Source organism: Xylaria bambusicola (genome assembly GCF_022495145.1).
Source record: "Xylaria bambusicola strain CBS 139988 unplaced genomic scaffold F5B22scaffold_2, whole genome shotgun sequence".
Taxonomy (NCBI): domain Eukaryota; kingdom Fungi; phylum Ascomycota; class Sordariomycetes; order Xylariales; family Xylariaceae; genus Xylaria; species Xylaria bambusicola.
Genome location: NW_025953555.1, coordinates 1,910,884 through 1,928,823, shown reverse-complemented (window position 1 = coordinate 1,928,823; position 17,940 = coordinate 1,910,884). Strand labels below are relative to the sequence as shown.

Sequence of the window (17,940 nt, the reverse complement as noted above, 5' to 3'; positions counted from 1 at the left end):
TCCGGGCCGGGTATATTGCGCATCCTCTATTTGGGAGTCTTGATCTATATAACCTTACCCACCCCACGGGGACTCGGCAAGAGTGGAATGCATCAAGAAACGAATAGTCATGCTTCCAACTCCCCGAGCTGGGGCCGGATTAGACGTAGGGGTGTCACCACCAAATAGGTAAATAGAATACCTACGTATAGCTTGGGTTATATCACATCTGATAAGCCTCAATATACCTAGACATGTCACTTGTCTCCTGGGTGATTTGATGAAATCAGCTAGTCACTCGAAGAACATTAGCTTTCGAGCTCAAGGTCAAGCCGACCTTGAATTATGGTTCGGCAGTTTACCTCCATAGCATCAAATACGAATAGCACAACATATCATGCCAGCCAGTATTATTCACAAAGACTTTGACCGTAGGGCTTTTTTTGTTTGTTCAGAATTTGTGTCGTTTCATTTCGCCTAACCCCTTTACAGCCAGACAGTATTTCCTGTCATGTAAATGCAATGACCATACGGAAGGCAGTTGGTGCTAATAGCCTCGCCGGATTTCCTTTTATAACTCCCTTAGTGCGACCACCGACACTTGCCCTGAGTTCGCAGAGAACCAGGAAAGACAAGGAAGACAAAACCAGACCCGCATAAGTTGATATGATCCATGGTTCGTATGCCGTGCTCCCTCGTACCAAAGGACTGGTCCGCTCTTCTCCACCAGAACCACAACCGCGTAAGTAAAACGTAGCTTTGCGCTCCCGCTTTAACGGTAAGACTTCTGGTACCTGGCACGGGCACCCGGACCACCGAATTTCTTGGGTTCACATCGTCGGTTGTCGGCAACTAGGAGGGTACGATCGAACTGAACGAGAGCCTGCTTTAGTAGGTTCTTGCTGTGCTCATCGACGTATTTCTGGTAATAGGCAATCAGGGCCTAAATGAATTGGTCAGCTTGTATCCTGACACAACCAACCTGACATTCCTCGATGACAAGCGCGGAGTGTATCGCATTTACCTTGCTGATGGCCTGTCGGACAGCGTAGACCTGGCTGGTCTGACCACCTCCGCTCACACGCACGCGGATATCAACATTGGCGAACTTGTCGAGGCCAATAACGAGAAGGGGCTCGTAGACCTTGAAGCGGAGGACGGCGGGTTCGACTAGGCTAAGGGGCTTTCCTGTAATCGCGACGCATTAGACACATTGTCGAAAGTTGCGCATCTCTGGTTTCTATGTACCGTTGACCTTGATGAGGCCAGAGCCAGCCTTGCAAGCCTGTTGCACCTCGTCAGTTACCAATCATCTCGTAGGAAGCGAGGTTTTCCTCCAACACATACCGCAACTGCCGTCGCAGACTTCTTCTTCTATATCGCGAATTTTGTCAGCACCTCTGCCGTTACTGGAAGCTCGGAGTGTTTAGAAGCGCGAATAGAGAGGGAAGTCGTACGCCGAAGCACTCTGCAGAAGACGGGTTGGTTAGCAAAATCTTATGTATCTTGTCTTGGCCTCTGGAGCCCTCTGGAGCAAATATTCCCAATCCAAAATTTGAATGGCCCAAAGTTGAAAATGAAGAGGTCGGATACGTACGAACTGATTGAACCGAGGCCATGTTGGTGGTTACTAGAGATTGTCGTGATGTCGGGAAACTGGACTTGTCGAATGTGGAAACGCAGCGAGCGAACTTCAGCTTCAAGGAATTTTCGTGGTCGTGGTAGTGGAGATGCGAATTGTGCGTTTTGGTGGGCTAGTTTGGCCTGGGGTCTCGCCAGCGTGTGGCTTGAACGGATGAGATGTGGCTGAGCTATTTCTCTAGGACGATTAGAGCTTTGATTTGAGATTGCCCCACAACTCGTTATCAGATACCGAAGATATGCCGAGTCCCCACTGAAACATCGCGGTTTGGTGGGGTCTAAGACAACGTCACTGAAGCCACCTGATGAGAGGTCTGAAGACAGTCGCGATGAATCAAGTTATAGAATTACATCTCATAATGCACATGCATATAAACTTTTGATCAAATACAGGACGGGTCAGAGAGATGTCTAAGCGATAGGACGAACTCGAACTGCTCTTATCTCCTCTGGTCCGTTGAGCATTGCAACATGTGATTTATGATTTGAGAACGTCACAAGCATCAGTGACGAACTGAGAAGACAGAGCCCTTGCCTGAAGCCCATCCAATCACCAAGAATACCTAAATCTACCACCCGCAGTTTACAAGGCCGTGAAAAGGATGTCTCGCAAAGGCGTCGGTCTCGCGGCATTCGACCGCTCACGGCTCACATCCGCGCAATTCGCCTCGCACGGGAACTCGCTCCGCAGCACCAACGCGCAGGCCCTCGAGACGCAACTCGCCGTGTTCCGCTCGCTACTACAGCAATTTGCGCAGACGCACGCGCGCGACATAAGATCGAACCCGTCGTTCCGCGCCCAGTTCGCGCGCATGTGCGCTGCTATTGGCGTGGACCCGCTCGCCTCATCCAACAACAGCGGCAGCGGCAGCGGCGGGGGCAGCATTTGGGCGCAGCTGCTCGGCCGGAGCGTCAACGACTTCTACTTCGAGCTCGCCGTGCGCGTCGTCGAGGTCTGCGGAGCCACGCGCGGCGAGAATGGCGGCTTGATTGGGGTGCGCGAGCTCAGGGACAGGGTCATGAAGGGGCGGATGGAGGGCGCGCCTGAGGTCACTGAGTATGTTTGACTGCTTTTCCTATCGAACCTCGCAAGCCTTTCGATTTTCCCGTGAGTGAGATGCCCTGCTGATATTCTTGTTAGGGATGATGTGCTACGGGCCGTTGCTACGCTGAAGCCCCTCGGCTCTAGCTACTCCGTTATCAAAGTCGGGAACAAGTCATATATACGTTCGGTGCCCAAGGAGCTTAACACGGACCAAAGCTCGGTCCTCGAAGCTGCCCAGGTTTTGGGCTATGTTAGCGTCTCCATGCTCATGGTAAACCTGCGCTGGACGCGAGCGCGAGCACAGACAGCAGTCGAAGATCTTCTAGGCGAAGGGATGCTCTGGGTTGACAAACAGGCCCAAGAATGGGAGTACTGGAGTCCTGGATTCATCATGGATTCTTCCGACGGATCTGGGACAAGCGGATGAAAGCCGACACGGAAACAAGTCATACTAAGTTCGCACAGAGATCATATCATACAGATCAAGTCGCGGTGGGCAAGACGAGCACTGACCGCTCTGCCGACACGAATGCAAAGGTCGGTCAGGCATTTAGAGCTTTGGAGATATGCTATCCAGTCTATTTATGCGTTCGTCAAGGGTTGATCCACGAATGCTACCTTTGCCAGACAGCGAAACATTGTAGAGAACAGGTTTCTGAGACTTCATAACCGCTGCAACGTTCCAAAGTCCAGGAACGGTCCCCTTATTTCGAATGCTCCTCCTTATAAACAGTACTATGACAGCCGGCTGTGAATAAATGTTCAGAAAACACAATAGATCTTGGTGTCTGGCGAACCCAGCGTATTGGCAATAACTTACCATCTGGGATTTTTAAGATTGACTAAGTCCGGGGTGGATACCACTGTGGTTAAATAACCACTCCAATACCTAGTGTTGACCATCCGCCTACTCGTCCAAACTCATAACTCATTGGTTGCATGATCTCAGGGTTTGTTCTCGAGTAAGGTCGATATATGTGCCTCTTGGTATACAACAATTGACTATATAATTTTTCCCAGAAAGAGGCTAACAGTGTCTGGATGTGATATATATTGAAAGTAGATAGCCTCGCTGATGTCCCCCCTGTTCTTGAGATACAGCGAGGAAGAGCTAGGAAGAGAGCTCTTCAAGATAAAAATACATTCGCCTATCATGCTCATTGTCCCTGCCTGAGCAGTTTCTATATATGTATACCGTTAAATAAAGGCTCCATATGTTCTATGGACGATAATCAGCAACTGTGTACTTGGCAACACACCAGTACTTCTGATGATTCTTTCTAGGTCACTCCCGCCTCTTGGTTTATGGTTGCATGTCGCTTCGGATGGACATTGGGATTAAGACAAAAACAAAGTAAACAAGCAGTATGGACCTTGTCAACGGGTACGGCTAATTGGACAAAAGAATAGGGAAATTAAAAAACAAAACAGTTGTAAATGCGTTGACGGCCCCCATTTACTCCAGTTACTATGCATTATATGAACACCCTGAAATGAAAGGCCTTCGTAAATATTACGGGGTCGCCTAAAATACGGCCATGTCTGTCTATGTGCACTTCGGGCATTACCATCCATCGCGGGTCAACTCTGGATGGTCTGGTCAAATCACCTCAGTCACATCATTCGCCTCTGGGCTCATGCTCTTTAGAATCGCCCCCGTCTCTATCCTTGATGCGGTTGGCTAGGGCATTGATTTTGCCCCTGAGGAATCCACTGCCAGCGGATTTCCGTCGACTTTGATTGTGGCTCATGTTGCTTCCGCTAGTGGCTGGCCTTGCAGGCTCCAAATATTGACTGCTACTGCTCGACTTTGGACGCCCAAGATCAATCCCGAGGCCAGTCATTGCTCGACTTCCCGCCATCATCTTGTTGTTGTAGCCCGGCGGAGTGTCACCACTTCGGGAGTCAATGCCATGTCTATTGTAGGAGCTTGACGACGCAACAGAAGAACTTCTACTATTGGAGCGCTGAAGAGCAGAACTGCTCGATTGAGAATCCCTAAGGCTCCTTGGCGGAGAGCGAGAATAGTCGATAGGACTGGTGGTAATAAGGCTGGACGAATCATCACTATTGTCAGCAGTGTTGGACAACGTTGGCGTAACAAGAAGAACACTGCTTGTGGCTAACTCGCGGAGTTTGTTCTGCTGGGCTGTATTAGGCCGGTGTTTACTGAACTTGTTGCTGATGATAGCACCAGTGTGGGAGATCAATGCCTTGATAACGTGGTTCTTTAGATTCATTGCTAAATCTAGATTTGACCATGTCTTGTTGCGATATTCGATTGTAGGAAGCCTGAACACAAAGTCGTGCACGTCCTTCAAATTACGTTCGCCCTTGTCTTTGTAACTGAGGCATAAGACGACAGAGGGCATCTTGATGTAAGCAAAAGTCATATAACTTGAGGCACGTGTTATCATCTTGGATAAATCGTCCGATGGTTCAACTTCCGAATTGCCCATTTTTCGAGCAAGTGCAAAGCGTGCTCCCTTCTTACTTTCACTGCTAATAGATAGTGCTGTTGAAGACCGTCCAATTCCAGGTTTTGGCATATTAGCTGACCGTAGCGACTCGTATGACGGCTTTTTGCTAGCTGGCTTAGTGCCGAATAAACGGAACATGTGGGTTCCCTCTCCAGAGTGAATGCTGACGGCTTTGACTTTAGAACTCCCATCGTCATGGGGCGCACGCGAGTCAAGAGTCAGGGTGGGACGCAGACGGAGTTCTAATGAGCCAGCTCGCGTATTGAAAGGTGACTCTATATCAGAGCCTACAGAGCCGTATCTTCCAGATCCTGACATCGATTCATCCAAAGTGTCCAAGGCGTTACTGGAATCACTGCTTCTCGCAATGTATGGCGCGTCGGATACATCGCTGCCCTTGGTAGCTTCCGCAACCTGCATTTCGGGGAAAATATACTGGAATAGTTTCTTGCCTACTTCACGTTCCAGTTGTATCTTCATGGGAAATAGATTCACCTCAAAGTGATCCATTACAGGAATACCTGCAATAGCTTCCAACATGTGGAAATACACTCGGATCATTTGTGTGTCTTTCATATCGGCTGCGCGGCCTTTCTCATCCTCGAAATACGGGCCAATCATTTCGGGATAAATTGCGTTGGGCATTAGATTTAGGCCGATCACCCTGCCAATCTGCATTAGGTTGATGTGTGAACCATCTGAATTGTCTGTTCGATCATATTCGACATCCTTAAGCTGAAGTTCAACCAAAGGTTCGTGGTTATCCTGAATAAGATGCCAAACGATTTCTCTGGCAGAGATAGTCCATTTGAGAAGTGCGTTGCTTTGCAAAGAGCTATCATACTTCCTCTGGGATGACGTTATAGCCTTCATCACGAAGAACAGCTCGTCCTCGCTGGCTGCAAGGTCTCGTTCTAATACCAGACGATCTTCCCAACCCTTTCTATCCAAGTGTTTGGAGTGGATTTGGAACCGGCTTTTGATCTCCTCGAGGTTTCGAATACGTTCTTGTAGTTTAGTCACCATTTCAGGCGTCCCTCGGAGATCGCTGAAGTCTGATGCTAGCATAATCTTTTCTAGCCGCTCACTCCTGGTCTTCTCTAAAGGCTCGCTGTATAGAAGCAGATCAAGCACTATGACGTACATAGCGTAGTACTGAGAAGAGTTACATAGCGCTCGAGCTTGAGGGAACTCTACCCAGAGGTTGTCCATCCTGCTTTCCGTATTGTCTACAGATGGAGTGCCACTTTCGACATTGTTGACTTCATCATTGTACTTCAATCGAAGTGTGTTGAATTTGTCGTATCTCAACATAGCTGATGTTTTCTGTACGATCCGCTTAAAGCCGAATGGGTCTGACTGAAAATCAAACATCATTTCCATCGGGACCCATGGTGGCCAAGAAGAGCCGGAAGGTGCACCATACTTATTTCCGGAGTATTTTGAGAGAATCTGGCTCAAAAACCATTTTTGATGCGTGACGAAGAATTGTGCGCTATCCATACGAAGCAGGAACCGGCGCTGCACCAAACCACTAACAGAATCTGATAATCTAGCTTTCTCCATGACTTCAACAACTTTGAGTTCCATCCCTTTAGCCGTTACTAGGATGACATGCTTCTTGTTTTTGTCGCTTTGAAGCTGGATTTGTGGTGCAATAAGGCGAACATGAAAGCTATTTTGAGGGGCAAATTCTTCGGCAATACTACCCGTGATATCTTCCATATTGGCATTAATGGTGGCTTCGGATGTATTAGTTCTTTCGGCATTGACATATTTTCGACCATCTTTCAGAATCTGTTTAATTCGGTATTCTATATCATCACATATCTCATCACTTTGGCCGTTGGATCTATCGGTTTGTGGAGTGTTGGAAGCGGGAGTAGGTGCTTTGGTCTTGTTGCTCTGCTTCGCTTTCGTTTGTTCTTCTACAATGTCGAGGATGAACTTCACAGCTGGCCGAGACAGATAATAAACAAAACCTCGTCGTTGGCTGACTTGATGGCTGTACCGAAGGATAATGTTTCGTAATAAATTGTTCCATTTCAAATGCATGTTGTGAACAACAAATCTATTCTTGAAATCGCTGGCGAAGTCGGCTCCTGATGGAACCGTTGACCCTGCGTCTCTGGTCTCAGTAACGCGTCTAGAGCTATTGTCAGATTGGTCGCCGTTACGGGACGTTTTCTGTTGCTCGCTGGTTGTAATTTTATATGCCATTTGATGCAACATAGACTCCATGAATGACCGTTTATCCCGCAGAACGCTGGTGTGCTTATGCAAGCTTTCATATTCAGGCCGAACGTCCGGATCTCTGATCATTCGTAATTCAGCATCGGCTACGTTCGCTATGTTGTCTTTGATTTGAAAATCTAATTGGTCTAGCCGAGACTGAATTAGCTGGGACTGTACTCTCCTAGGATCGTCATCTTGCCTCATGATACAAAAATGTGTAGGCTCGTTTCCGAAAGGACTTGTGCGGTCCGGGTCCCCGTCGATCGTACCCCCGACGTCGGTTTGACGGAAATAAGTTACACGTGGAGAGTATGCGAGCGGTAGAATTTTAGTGTCCGGGTTTGGTTCTGACGGTAGAATCCAATCAAGCTCAACAAAATCGTCCATATCAATCCAGCTAAAATCGCGATCTGGGATGGTGAAATGTGAAAGATCAGCGGTATCATCTAGATCTTGTTGCGCAAACAAGGTTGAAAGCGAATTCTTCTTTACTGCCTCGGCTGTGGTGCCCCTGATACTAGCAGAAACAGCACGGACATCCGCTGACAAAAGATCAAGTTGGGCAGCATGTATTTTCATCCCGGTGGTTCTACTGTTGGCTTTGGCAGACTTTACATCAACAGCTCGCGTGTTGAACTCTTCACGGCGCTGGTGGATATCCAGCATAAAGCTATCAAATCTGACTTTGATGCCTGTGGCTGACACGTCATTCTCGGAGTAGTTCTCGGCGTCTTTATGCTTGTACATATGGCTCAGGAACAAGGGTGCAAGAAGAAGGTTGTATTTGATTGTGCCCAAATGTCTTCCAAACTTCTTACTGTTCTTTTCTCTTCCAGGCCAAAGAGAGCCTTGACGAATGGGGAGTGACATAGGCCCACTGAAAAGTGACCACCATGCGAAGAAGTGAGTGAAGAACCTTGGAGTTAGGTGCACGGTATTGTAACTCCTAGTTGGTGGCTGGGATTCGGATGATGCCCAATCCCGGTCAATTGGTGCTTTAACAGCAACGGAAAGATGTATATGCTGACTTCTGAAGCCACGGAAGGCATCATATGGAATCCCCTCATCAGCGGATTTGGCATACATCGGGGCTTTCAATATCACATCATAATGTGGTTTGAAACTAAAGTCTCGCTTTCCATCGACGATAGCGCGTTCAAACACAAGTCCAGCCATCCACTGAACATTACCTGATAGCTTCATGATGACTTTTTTGAAAGCTACTTCGGATTTAGAATCAGAGTCGCTGGTAACGCTGTCACCCTCGTGTATCCTGTGCGCTTCTCGTCTGACGTGGTGGCTGAAATCGGGTACCGCAAGGACGTATTCACCACTATCTACCGTCATGAACTTCTTTGGGTCATCATCTGTGTGAATATTCCACTTGACGTTATTACGCCAACACATCAGGAATCCAGCGCCGTTCCCAATGACTGCATATGGATCTCTGGAACCCTTCAGGGCAAGATGTACATCACCACCTGCTTTCCATGCGACCCTCACCCGGGAGTGGAAATTCAACCTGATCTTGTCCCAAAATCCGACACGCTCAGATGGATCAAGCTGAGGTTTTGTAAACGATTCAATAACCATCATCATGTCTTGAATGGCAGGTTGATATGAAGGACCCCATGTGATCCGAGTTGGATCAGCTGTGTTGAGATCCACATACATATCGGAATATGACTTGACCGGGCCAATAGTACGCCGCACATCTATGGCAAAGCTACCATTCGGCAGACCGGGTTCCGGATTGTTAGGAGGGGTGATCTGAACTCTTATCCTTCGAGAAGCCTCGTGGCCTCGAAATTCTTCGGCTATGACAAAATCTGTTTTGAGAAATAATGCTGGGAACTTAGATGGCTGACTGGGCCTTAGGGGTGGAACATGAAGTAATGGGAGAGGGTAATCTCGTAGAGTGACTTTTGCCTCGCCCATTGCAATCTGGATATTCATTGGAATGAGGAGCGAATACTGCATATTTTTTGGCATCCCTTTACCGACTTGGTGGAGAAACTCCGGAAGCTCGTTTAATGGGAAGGATGGTTTATCGATGAGAACATGGAGCTCGTGAATAGTTGTAGCCATGAGTGCAGGCCGCTGAGGCACCTCAAGTATTCTTTCTGTGTCTTCAAGATCGTCAGGAACCTGGTCACTTCCCCAAAACAAGCTCCGAGAGTCGTGAATCTGTTGTCGTGCCAAGTGAAAATGACGGTCTATGCGCTTTTTCCAGCTTTGTGCGTTGTGTTCGTGTAGTCTCGTTCTCGCCTCTTGTATAGTGATATGCGCATTACCTGTCATATCACGAAGACCATCCGGGTTATACCGCGGATTTCGACTCCGTGGAGCCTCACTGTGGGATCTTTCATCACGACTATGCTTTGTTAGGCGGTCTTCACTTTTGCTGCGTCCCCACGAACTCCCGTTTGTATCTCGACCTCGTGTCATCACTGAGCGATTGCGAAAACGGGCTGGATTTCTTCTCAAGTCCTCTTCCTGTATTTTCTTTACCTTCACATGGAAAGCATCTTCACGAGCAATCCGTTGCTGTTGTTCCACGCGACCGGCTCTGTATATCATGCCCAGCTTCCACTCAAACGCTCCGTCCTCTAGTTCGAGCATCAAGTTACGAGTCCTTAGGGATATTTTAGGAACATTCTTCGGTTTTTCGGGCAGTTTCTCGAGAATATACTCATTGGTACCGGTCTTGAACCGATGATGAAGCTGCTGGCTTGCTTTAATGACATTAATGAAATTGTCCGAGATCTTATTTATGATGAGCTCGTGAGGAACAGCAAGCCTGATAGCCTCTGTCACAACGTCAACCATCCTGTCATCCTGAAAGCTTCCATTGGATGACTTTTTTCGTGATTCTCGGTAGTCTAAGCGGAATGATTTTATGCTTGCAACCCGAGCCCAAACGCCTAACATTCTAGGAGCACCAGCATACAGACGTATCAACTTTGAGGCGAAATATGGAGGTAACCAACGTTGGCGGCCAGCCTCCATGCCATATATTTGCATCATAAGTGGAGGATCAGCTGGCATTTCGGCCTTGACTTGGATCAAGGTAGCCTTGCAATCAACTGTTACCACCTCTTTGACAGACTTTGGAGATGCATCTGCACTTCCCGGCCATGGTGACGCGGGGTTCAATAGTGTAACGGGAATCTGATTATGTCGTGGGCTCAACGGTGTTAAATCCTGAGGATCTTTCGCAAATGCCCTTCGCAGAACCATGATAGCAACGCCGACCGAATAATGGCGAAAAAGCGAGTATTGAATAAGGAGGCTGCGCAAATGGGACTGAACATGAAGAATTGGACTGTGCGAATCACTGTGGGTTGAGAAAGCAACCTCGAAGCGAGGCATGTGAATAAATGGCTCAACTTCCCATTTGTCGGGCGCTTCCATCACAAAAGCCTCCAGACCCCTGATATGGATTGCAATCCGCCGTCCATCTCCATCATGCTGCGGCTTTTTACGGGGAGACGATGGTGCGGATACAGAGTTTAATATATCTGGATCAGGTACTAATGGTCGGCTTGCTGCTCGTCTTCTGGACACAGGCCGCTGTCGTGCATGATTTATCCTCTGGGCTCGATATTCAGCTGACCATGTATCTACCTGGAGGACTACGCCGCGCGTGGTTCCAGGAAAATCATTATCAACACCTGTTATTTCGGCACTGAAATCGTCTACTTGAACTGAAAAGTGTAGGAACCACTGTGGTAGAGCTCGTAAGATGTTCCGTGGCCTCAGCGTTTTCGAGCCCGCGCGCTTGTCAGGTTCAACTTTGAGTTTGAGTTGTCGAATGATCTGACGTATGCCTTTGGTGATTTCGGGTCGCGTCATTCGAATGGCGAATGTTTGAAGATGGCCATTTGCGACAACATGAACATCAGGTGCTGCTGATAACTGTACTTTGAGGTCAAAAGAATCTGTGTCAATAAGATCAAAGCGATTGCCCTGTGTTGTCTGGTAATATAGATGGTGGGTTTGTATGCGCATCGACGAAGCCAACGAATAATGCACGTCTTCTACAGCAGAGTGAAAAGACTCGAGATCTATCGAAATAGATGAAATAGACGAAATAATAAGATCGAAATCGTCGTGATCGTCTGTCTTCTGAACTGGGGGCAATGCTATCCTGAGAACCGGTTCGTGCATCGAAAATTTGATGTTAGCCTTAGGAAGGAGCCGAGAAATAAGTCTGTGTCTATGTGGTGAGCGCACTTTTGGAGGCTTGGGTTTGGGCTGGAGGAGGGCGAGCAGCACAGGAAGACGTTTAGGGTCTAAATCAACACTGGGTGAGGTAACAACGGAGTTGGCAAAAAGAATGTTGGCATTTCTTTCTTCGGCGCTTCTATCTTCTGACAGCTCAACTGTCTTCGATGGCAATGTGGTTTTCATAGTTGTAGTAGCCATTGGCACATACACTATTCTTTCTGGTTTGCCTTGGCCATCATCGAGTCCAATGGATATAGAGAGGGCTGCCGCCAAAGCCTCGTGCGCTATAGCATTAGATGGGAAATACATGCGATGCGCCGGGGACTTGGGATCCAGTCGGTGCAAGTCAATGCCAACCTCCTTCATTGATGCATTAAGTAGCAGAGGTGAGCCAGTCGACTGGACAGTGTGTACCTTCTTTGTGAGAGAGACGAAGCTCACTGCGAATTGAACCTCCTTGATACCACGAAGGATAGAGCTTACAAACTCTTTGGAATCAGAGACAGTCTGCATCAGGTCTGAGTCTGTACTACCGGGTTCCTCTATCTCTCGGATGACATTATCCAGGGAACTCTGACCCATAACAGGGATCTCAATTGAATATGCCTGCTTGTGAAAGCTCGCATGCCGCCGCCGTAGCCTTTTAGACGCCTCAACACAAAATTGAATATCGTCGTAGGGCACATGCACTCGGCCAAATTTCAATGCGATAGCAGCATCTCGAAGGCCGTCCATATTATCGTACAAAAACCCGTGGACGTTTAAGGTGGCGCTATCAAGAACTTCGATAGCCTCGCCACCTTTGGCGGTAAAAAGAATACTCTTCAAAGTCACGATCCATTCAGCAGGTTGTTTCTGGAGCCGCTTCTCTGCCCTGGACTGGAAGAAAAATCGGGCGCGATCGACGAGTCGGCGTCTCGTATCCAAAGCGATTGTGAAGCTCCCAAATTCAACTTTGCCCACATCCACCACATGAACAGCAGAATCTGTTGCTACGACATCGACCATTCGTATCCAGCGAACATTGCGGTGTAATTTCTTTAGACGCTCCTTCGCTTTGGTAAGCTGCTTCCAAGTGGCGCTACGAGCATCGAAGGTCCCTCTCCTCGAAGGCGGGAGCTTTGGTACGGCTTTGAGAGGGTCGCCGATCCCATTTCGACTGCCGGCGTCCTCATTCTCGTCGGGTCCCGATGCGTTCAATTTCTGGCCGTCTAGCTCCTTAATGTCGAGAGTGACGACAAGCTCGCTGACGACAATGCTTAGCCATGTTGGCTGCGAAAAGGTTGGGCGGTGTACATGGAGCCCGAGGCCGCGGATCTCGAACTTAACGCCATCCCTTGGAGTGTAAGCCAGGCGCCGCAGGGAGAAGTAGCCGATCCGCTGTATCGATATGCCGGTCAGAATGCGAAGAACGGCGAAGAGTACAAAGGACGAGATATATAGCAGGACGAAGAGGCCGAAGACGAAGGTCGGGTTGAGGAGCGCCATGGTGACGGCTCCCCGACAGAGGCGTTCCGCTTCGCTTCAATCTGTCTAGTAGAATAGGTTCATCGATTAGCAGGGGTTATGGTTCTCAAGAAATTACCAGGCGATAGGCTTACATGGTCGCGTTCGGTGCCAGCGGTTCCAAGCATCATTTGATCTTGAGGAGTTCGCAATGATCCATCTTCAAATCATCGCCGAGTTTCCTACTACCAACAGTCGAGTGCAATTGCTGACAACGGCGGGTTGTCGGTTGTCTTGCTCCGAAGACTTTGTGGGCGTAGATAGGTGGGCTCGGACCCCAGCTGTCTCAGCAAGTTTGGGGTGCGCGACGGTCCGACTGGTACGAAAGTGCCACGTTATTATGCTATTGGTATGGACGGAGGCGAAAGAAGTCGTGGTGTGATATTCCCTATGGACGTTGGTTCGAACGATTGTACTGTAGCGCTACCGTAGAGCGACGCTGTATGTAGTATATGTGGGTAAGTTCACTGGGAGGTTAAAGGTGTACAGGGGGGCTAATTTGTACCTACCTAGGTAGACATTGAGGAGGGCATCTACCTCTAAACACAAAGCGACGGGCAATAACTAAGGGAGCGACTCAGGCTGTACATGCATACAGCAGCGTACAGGCAGTAGAGCAGAGGCGATTGATTGAATGGCGAAAACAAACGAAGCAGCTGTTGATGAAGATGGGCAGGGCTATTGAGAGCTCGCTCGGCTAGTCTACCTAGGTACCTACTAATTTGCGTAGTGTATCCAATTTATGGTACCTTTACTTAGGAGAACTTCCTTACATAAGGGAGGCGATCTATTATATAACTAGGTTAGGTACTCCCCAGCTGACTTACCCAGGTGGGACGGAGTATCACCAATATAAGTAGTGGCTAGCCTTGTTTTCAACAAGATAACACAATAGATGAGCAATTCCCCACGTTTTTCTTTTCATAAGCTTACAGAGCTGTGCATTGCTTCATGTCTGCTGAGTGTTGATACCTCGTGTCTGTGCGTTTGCTGTTATCGCTACTAAGACATAAAGCGATAAGGATTTCCCTTCTAGTATTCCCTTGTGTGTAGGTAGGTACTGTTTTGATGGCGGGGTGCTTTTCAGATTCTACCGGTACATGTACACTCAGTAGCAGGCGAATACTTACTTAATCCACAAAAGAGGTGCCCCATGGCTGGGCGTACGCCAAGATATATATCCCTTAAGAGGTAGGTACCAAGCGCTCGGTGATGCGGTGACGATGATGATTAGGCTAAGACAAGTTGAGGCTCACAAGACTACAGGGCGCTGGCGATCTAAAGAGGTTGAGACGTCTTCGAAAGAGGTAGTAATAGGTAATATATATATGAAACAACCTGCGTACTGACATGTTTTACTCAATAATGGCCTACACATTTGCCTTATAAACTGAAAGGAAAAGATTACAAAATAATAACCAAGAATAAACTGGAGAAGTAGAATATCATGTCACATATTGACAAGGTTGGGCCATACTTGTTATATCCTTTATCTACCAAGCCAGGCATAAGAACCCAAATCATCATCCTTATACCACTGGCTCAAAAGGCCACTAAACGCCAAACTCCTTACGTGTGTAAAAATGAACCATCTAAGTCCTTGCCCAGACCAGATCCCGATGTGCTGATCGCTAGCCATTCCGCCCAGTATTATATATATCTAAAAGACACCCAAAGAATCCTACAATTTCGATCTAACTGCCTCCAGTCTATATTTCACATCCTTCAGCGCTTTCGTGGTAGGTTGCCAGTCGTCGAACTGCCTAAGTAGTTCCTCTGTTTCTTCAAAATTTCGTTTAACAAAATCCTCTTCGAGAAGACCTCGCATAATCCATGGAAGTACATATGGATTAGGGTTACTAAGTCCCTGATGCTTTTGAACATCACAAGGGACACCGAAAACACTCGTGGTCTCGAGTGTATGCGAGATAGCCAAGCTATGCAAATATCAGCATCGTTACAATCTACAAGGGGTGAAAGTCTAGAAATTATACATACTCATACACTTGATCCTCATCGTAGAGTCTCGAATGGCCTTCTCCCGAATATAGACTACCTGCTAAAGGCACCGATAGTTCTCGAATCAGACCGTGATCAGAAACCCCTAGATTACGGAGCCTGAGCGCAAATCCCACTAGGTGTGCAATGAAATCTGGAGCATGATTTCGGCCATCGATAAAGACGGCCCGGTAAATATAAGGGTGATAGGCAGGGCCGTACAATGCCGACTCTAACGGCACTAATTGATCATCGAGACTGCCAATGTACTGTGGTGCTGTTAGTGATCTGTCTCTTCTTTGATATGCTAGTAAAAGAGATCTTGAAGGGGAAAATGGTGTTTATCTGACTTACTGTGATGCGGGCGCCATAGTCGACTACCGTCTTCAACGCATGTTCATATCTCTTGGATATTTCACTTTCCGGGTCTGCAAACTGCCAGAGCTCTGCTGCAGACCCCATCAACATCCCCATTCCGGACTTGTAGTCTGGAAAGGGGCCAAGTGAAACACCAGCCATTGCACAGACGCCAATTCGTGAGTTTGTGATGACTCCCAGATCAATCAGTTTTGCTAAAAGCATAATACTGACAGGAACGCCCTGCGAATGACAAGCTAGCATGATGAGATCCGCATTTTTTATATGCTCGATCCAGTTTAACAACAGTTTCCACAAGTTATTGACTCGGTCTGCTATTTTACCTTCTCCCTCCAGAGCAACCTTCTCTATCTCGCAATCACTCGAGCCATTGCTCTCAGTCCATCTGCGAATCGCCTCGGCACAATGATTTGCGAACTTGATAGAAGTCCCTGTGGGTTGACCTATCATAGGTCTCAAATAACTGGCTGGAAACAGCCCATGAACGCCAATAGCAAGAGCTTTCTTGATCGGTGGAATCTCTTTGGAGAGAAATACATGTTTTGTAGGCGACTGCTGCGTTCTAAGCAAGAACTGTGCAATTTGTTTAATGATTGAAGGATTCTCTTTCATACGGTAAGTGGCCTTGAAAGATGGCAAAAGTAAATTGGGAGGAAGCGCCTTATGGGTCGAAGTCGTGTCTGGTTTTGACGGCAAGTTCTTGACAGTCACTTCTGAATCGGGTGTTCCTGGCCGAACTGTGGCTGGCTCATCTATGTCCATGGATTGTGGTCGGTTTCTTTTGGCTTTTGTCCTCCGAGCATCCTTCTGTAGCCGGTCCTGAGGAGGCTTGGCCAACAGCTCCTTCTTGTTACTATTTTCTTCGCTGACCTCAATGCTAGATTTTCTTGGATGCGTTTCCGAACCATCGCCCATAACTGCTAATTCACCTTGTTCGGATGATGATGCCTCTCTATCTATTTTCTTAGCCGGCTCTCTAGACCAGAAAGCCCACGTTGAGCCCGCTGATGGTTGAGTTGTTGCAGGTACCGGTGCTGGTGCTGGGGCCGATTGCATTGGAGCATCTTGCATGGCAACATCCCCATTCTCCTGGACTTTGGACTCTTCGGCTACAGTCACTTCATTCTTCAACGCTTGTTTTCCAGTCTCCTGGGTGGTTGCGTTGGTTGACGATGACCAGAATCCAAACCACGGGCCTGGTTGTTTCGTTGGTTGAGAGGTCTCTTGTAGCGACTCAGCGTGATGATTTTCAAGCTGTTGTGGAGGTTGCGCTGCCACTGGACCAGTTTGGCTGCCTTCAGTGTTGTCATTTGTTGGTCCGTTCTGCTGCTGGGGCGTCGACCGACTTAGCCATGATAACCAGCCTGTGGAGTTTGCAGTAATGTCTTCGGATGGACCAGGTCCATCTAAACCTTCACTAGAGTTTTCTGGCCCTCTCTCCGTATCTTCATCCGCTGGTCCATCACCCATGCTCGGTATTTCCTGTGGTCTTGTGGGAGACACCGACTCATCTTGCTGTGTCTTGGTATTGGTTTCGGTATCTGTGCGCAATGTCCCTGTAGACTGGCCAACCGAATGTGTAGATGCCTCTTTCTTATTCGTTTCGAAACGGCTGAAGTCTGCTGCAGCTTCCGACCGACGAGTATCGCCCATTATATTCTCCCGAGCTACCTGAATCGAAGGAGATGACTTGGAAACGCGAGGCCATGAGCCATACCAGCTCTTTGTCTTTCGGACCTAGAATAGCAGAGTCAGAATCAAAGATTCAGCAAGCGCACATAGTTCGTGGCGGTTACCTTTTTTTCATTACGGGAAAAGGTGCTGGTGGACGTGTTCAAATGACCTGGCTTGGTGGGTGACATCCCATGTGAAGATGATGCGCTCGGAACCAGTGACGCAACTCCGGTATCTGGCGGCACGGTGTCTTTGCGGCTGTTATCGGAGGGGCCAGGTCTAGGGCGCTTTCTAGAGGTCATGGTCTTGTACGAGCTCCCTCCATGAGTTATGTTAAGTTCTTCAGTCAACAAGCGTCCTTGTGATACCGTCCAGGACGTAAAGAGATGCCTAAGTCAGGACCTGATCAGGGCCCTTGAATGACGCCAAGGTGACCCAGATGGTACATGTACTGCAGTCCTGGCTGGCGCATTGGAGTCTTGGACAGGGGGCGTTCCAGTGGGTCTCAACAAACCTGGGCCAGAATGGCTCGAATGGGTACCTAAGTACTGTACTGTACTAGTAGGTGTTAGGGTGCCCCTCTTTTGTGGCTACCTAGGTACCTTCTTACCACATCTACTCTGGTCCACCTGCTCGATACCTAGTACCTACCTGGGTAGCGCATTGAGATATGGGGAAATGCTGTACCTTTATCGATAAGCGCAAAGGAAAAAAAGTTCATGGAATCGACCAGAGGTAAGGTCCACGATAGCCTGCTGCAGGCCCGTAGGTGTC

General features: G+C 48.1%; 4 protein-coding genes across 4 annotated transcripts; 1 reads left to right on the top strand and 3 right to left on the bottom strand.

Annotated features, from left to right (window-relative positions):
- Positions 1-4: 4 nt before the first annotated feature.
- On the bottom strand, positions 5-1,699 carry F5B22DRAFT_586922 (ribosomal protein S5 domain 2-type protein). The gene is made up of 6 exons (XM_047973579.1): positions 1,577-1,699; positions 1,437-1,447; positions 1,327-1,353; positions 1,228-1,264; positions 1,004-1,167; positions 5-922 (listed from the first exon to the last, which is right to left on the bottom strand). Exons 1-6 carry the CDS (start codon positions 1,596-1,598, stop codon positions 752-754), a joined length of 432 nt encoding a protein of 143 aa, XP_047836025.1. The 5' UTR covers positions 1,599-1,699; the 3' UTR covers positions 5-751.
- A 307-nt stretch (positions 1,700-2,006) lies between these two features.
- Positions 2,007-3,154, top strand: F5B22DRAFT_170270 (EAP30/Vps36 family-domain-containing protein). Its single transcript, XM_047969333.1, has 2 exons — positions 2,007-2,677; positions 2,762-3,154. Exons 1-2 carry the CDS (start codon positions 2,223-2,225, stop codon positions 3,090-3,092), a joined length of 786 nt encoding a protein of 261 aa, XP_047836024.1. The 5' UTR covers positions 2,007-2,222; the 3' UTR covers positions 3,093-3,154.
- A 1,130-nt stretch (positions 3,155-4,284) lies between these two features.
- Positions 4,285-13,098, bottom strand: F5B22DRAFT_641801 (mitochondrial protein from FMP27-domain-containing protein; the record flags this gene model as incomplete). Its single annotated transcript, XM_047978035.1, has 1 exon — positions 4,285-13,098. The coding sequence occupies one exon, from the start codon at positions 13,096-13,098 to the stop codon at positions 4,285-4,287; it is 8,814 nt and encodes a 2,937-aa protein (XP_047836023.1).
- Positions 13,099-14,058: 960 nt separating this feature from the next.
- Positions 14,059-17,681, bottom strand: F5B22DRAFT_586917 (uncharacterized protein). The gene is made up of 4 exons (XM_047973578.1): positions 17,289-17,681; positions 15,469-17,229; positions 15,115-15,383; positions 14,059-15,053 (listed from the first exon to the last, which is right to left on the bottom strand). The coding sequence occupies exons 1-4, from the start codon at positions 17,466-17,468 to the stop codon at positions 14,798-14,800; spliced, it is 2,466 nt and encodes an 821-aa protein (XP_047836022.1). The 5' UTR covers positions 17,469-17,681; the 3' UTR covers positions 14,059-14,797.
- Positions 17,682-17,940: the final 259 nt, after the last annotated feature.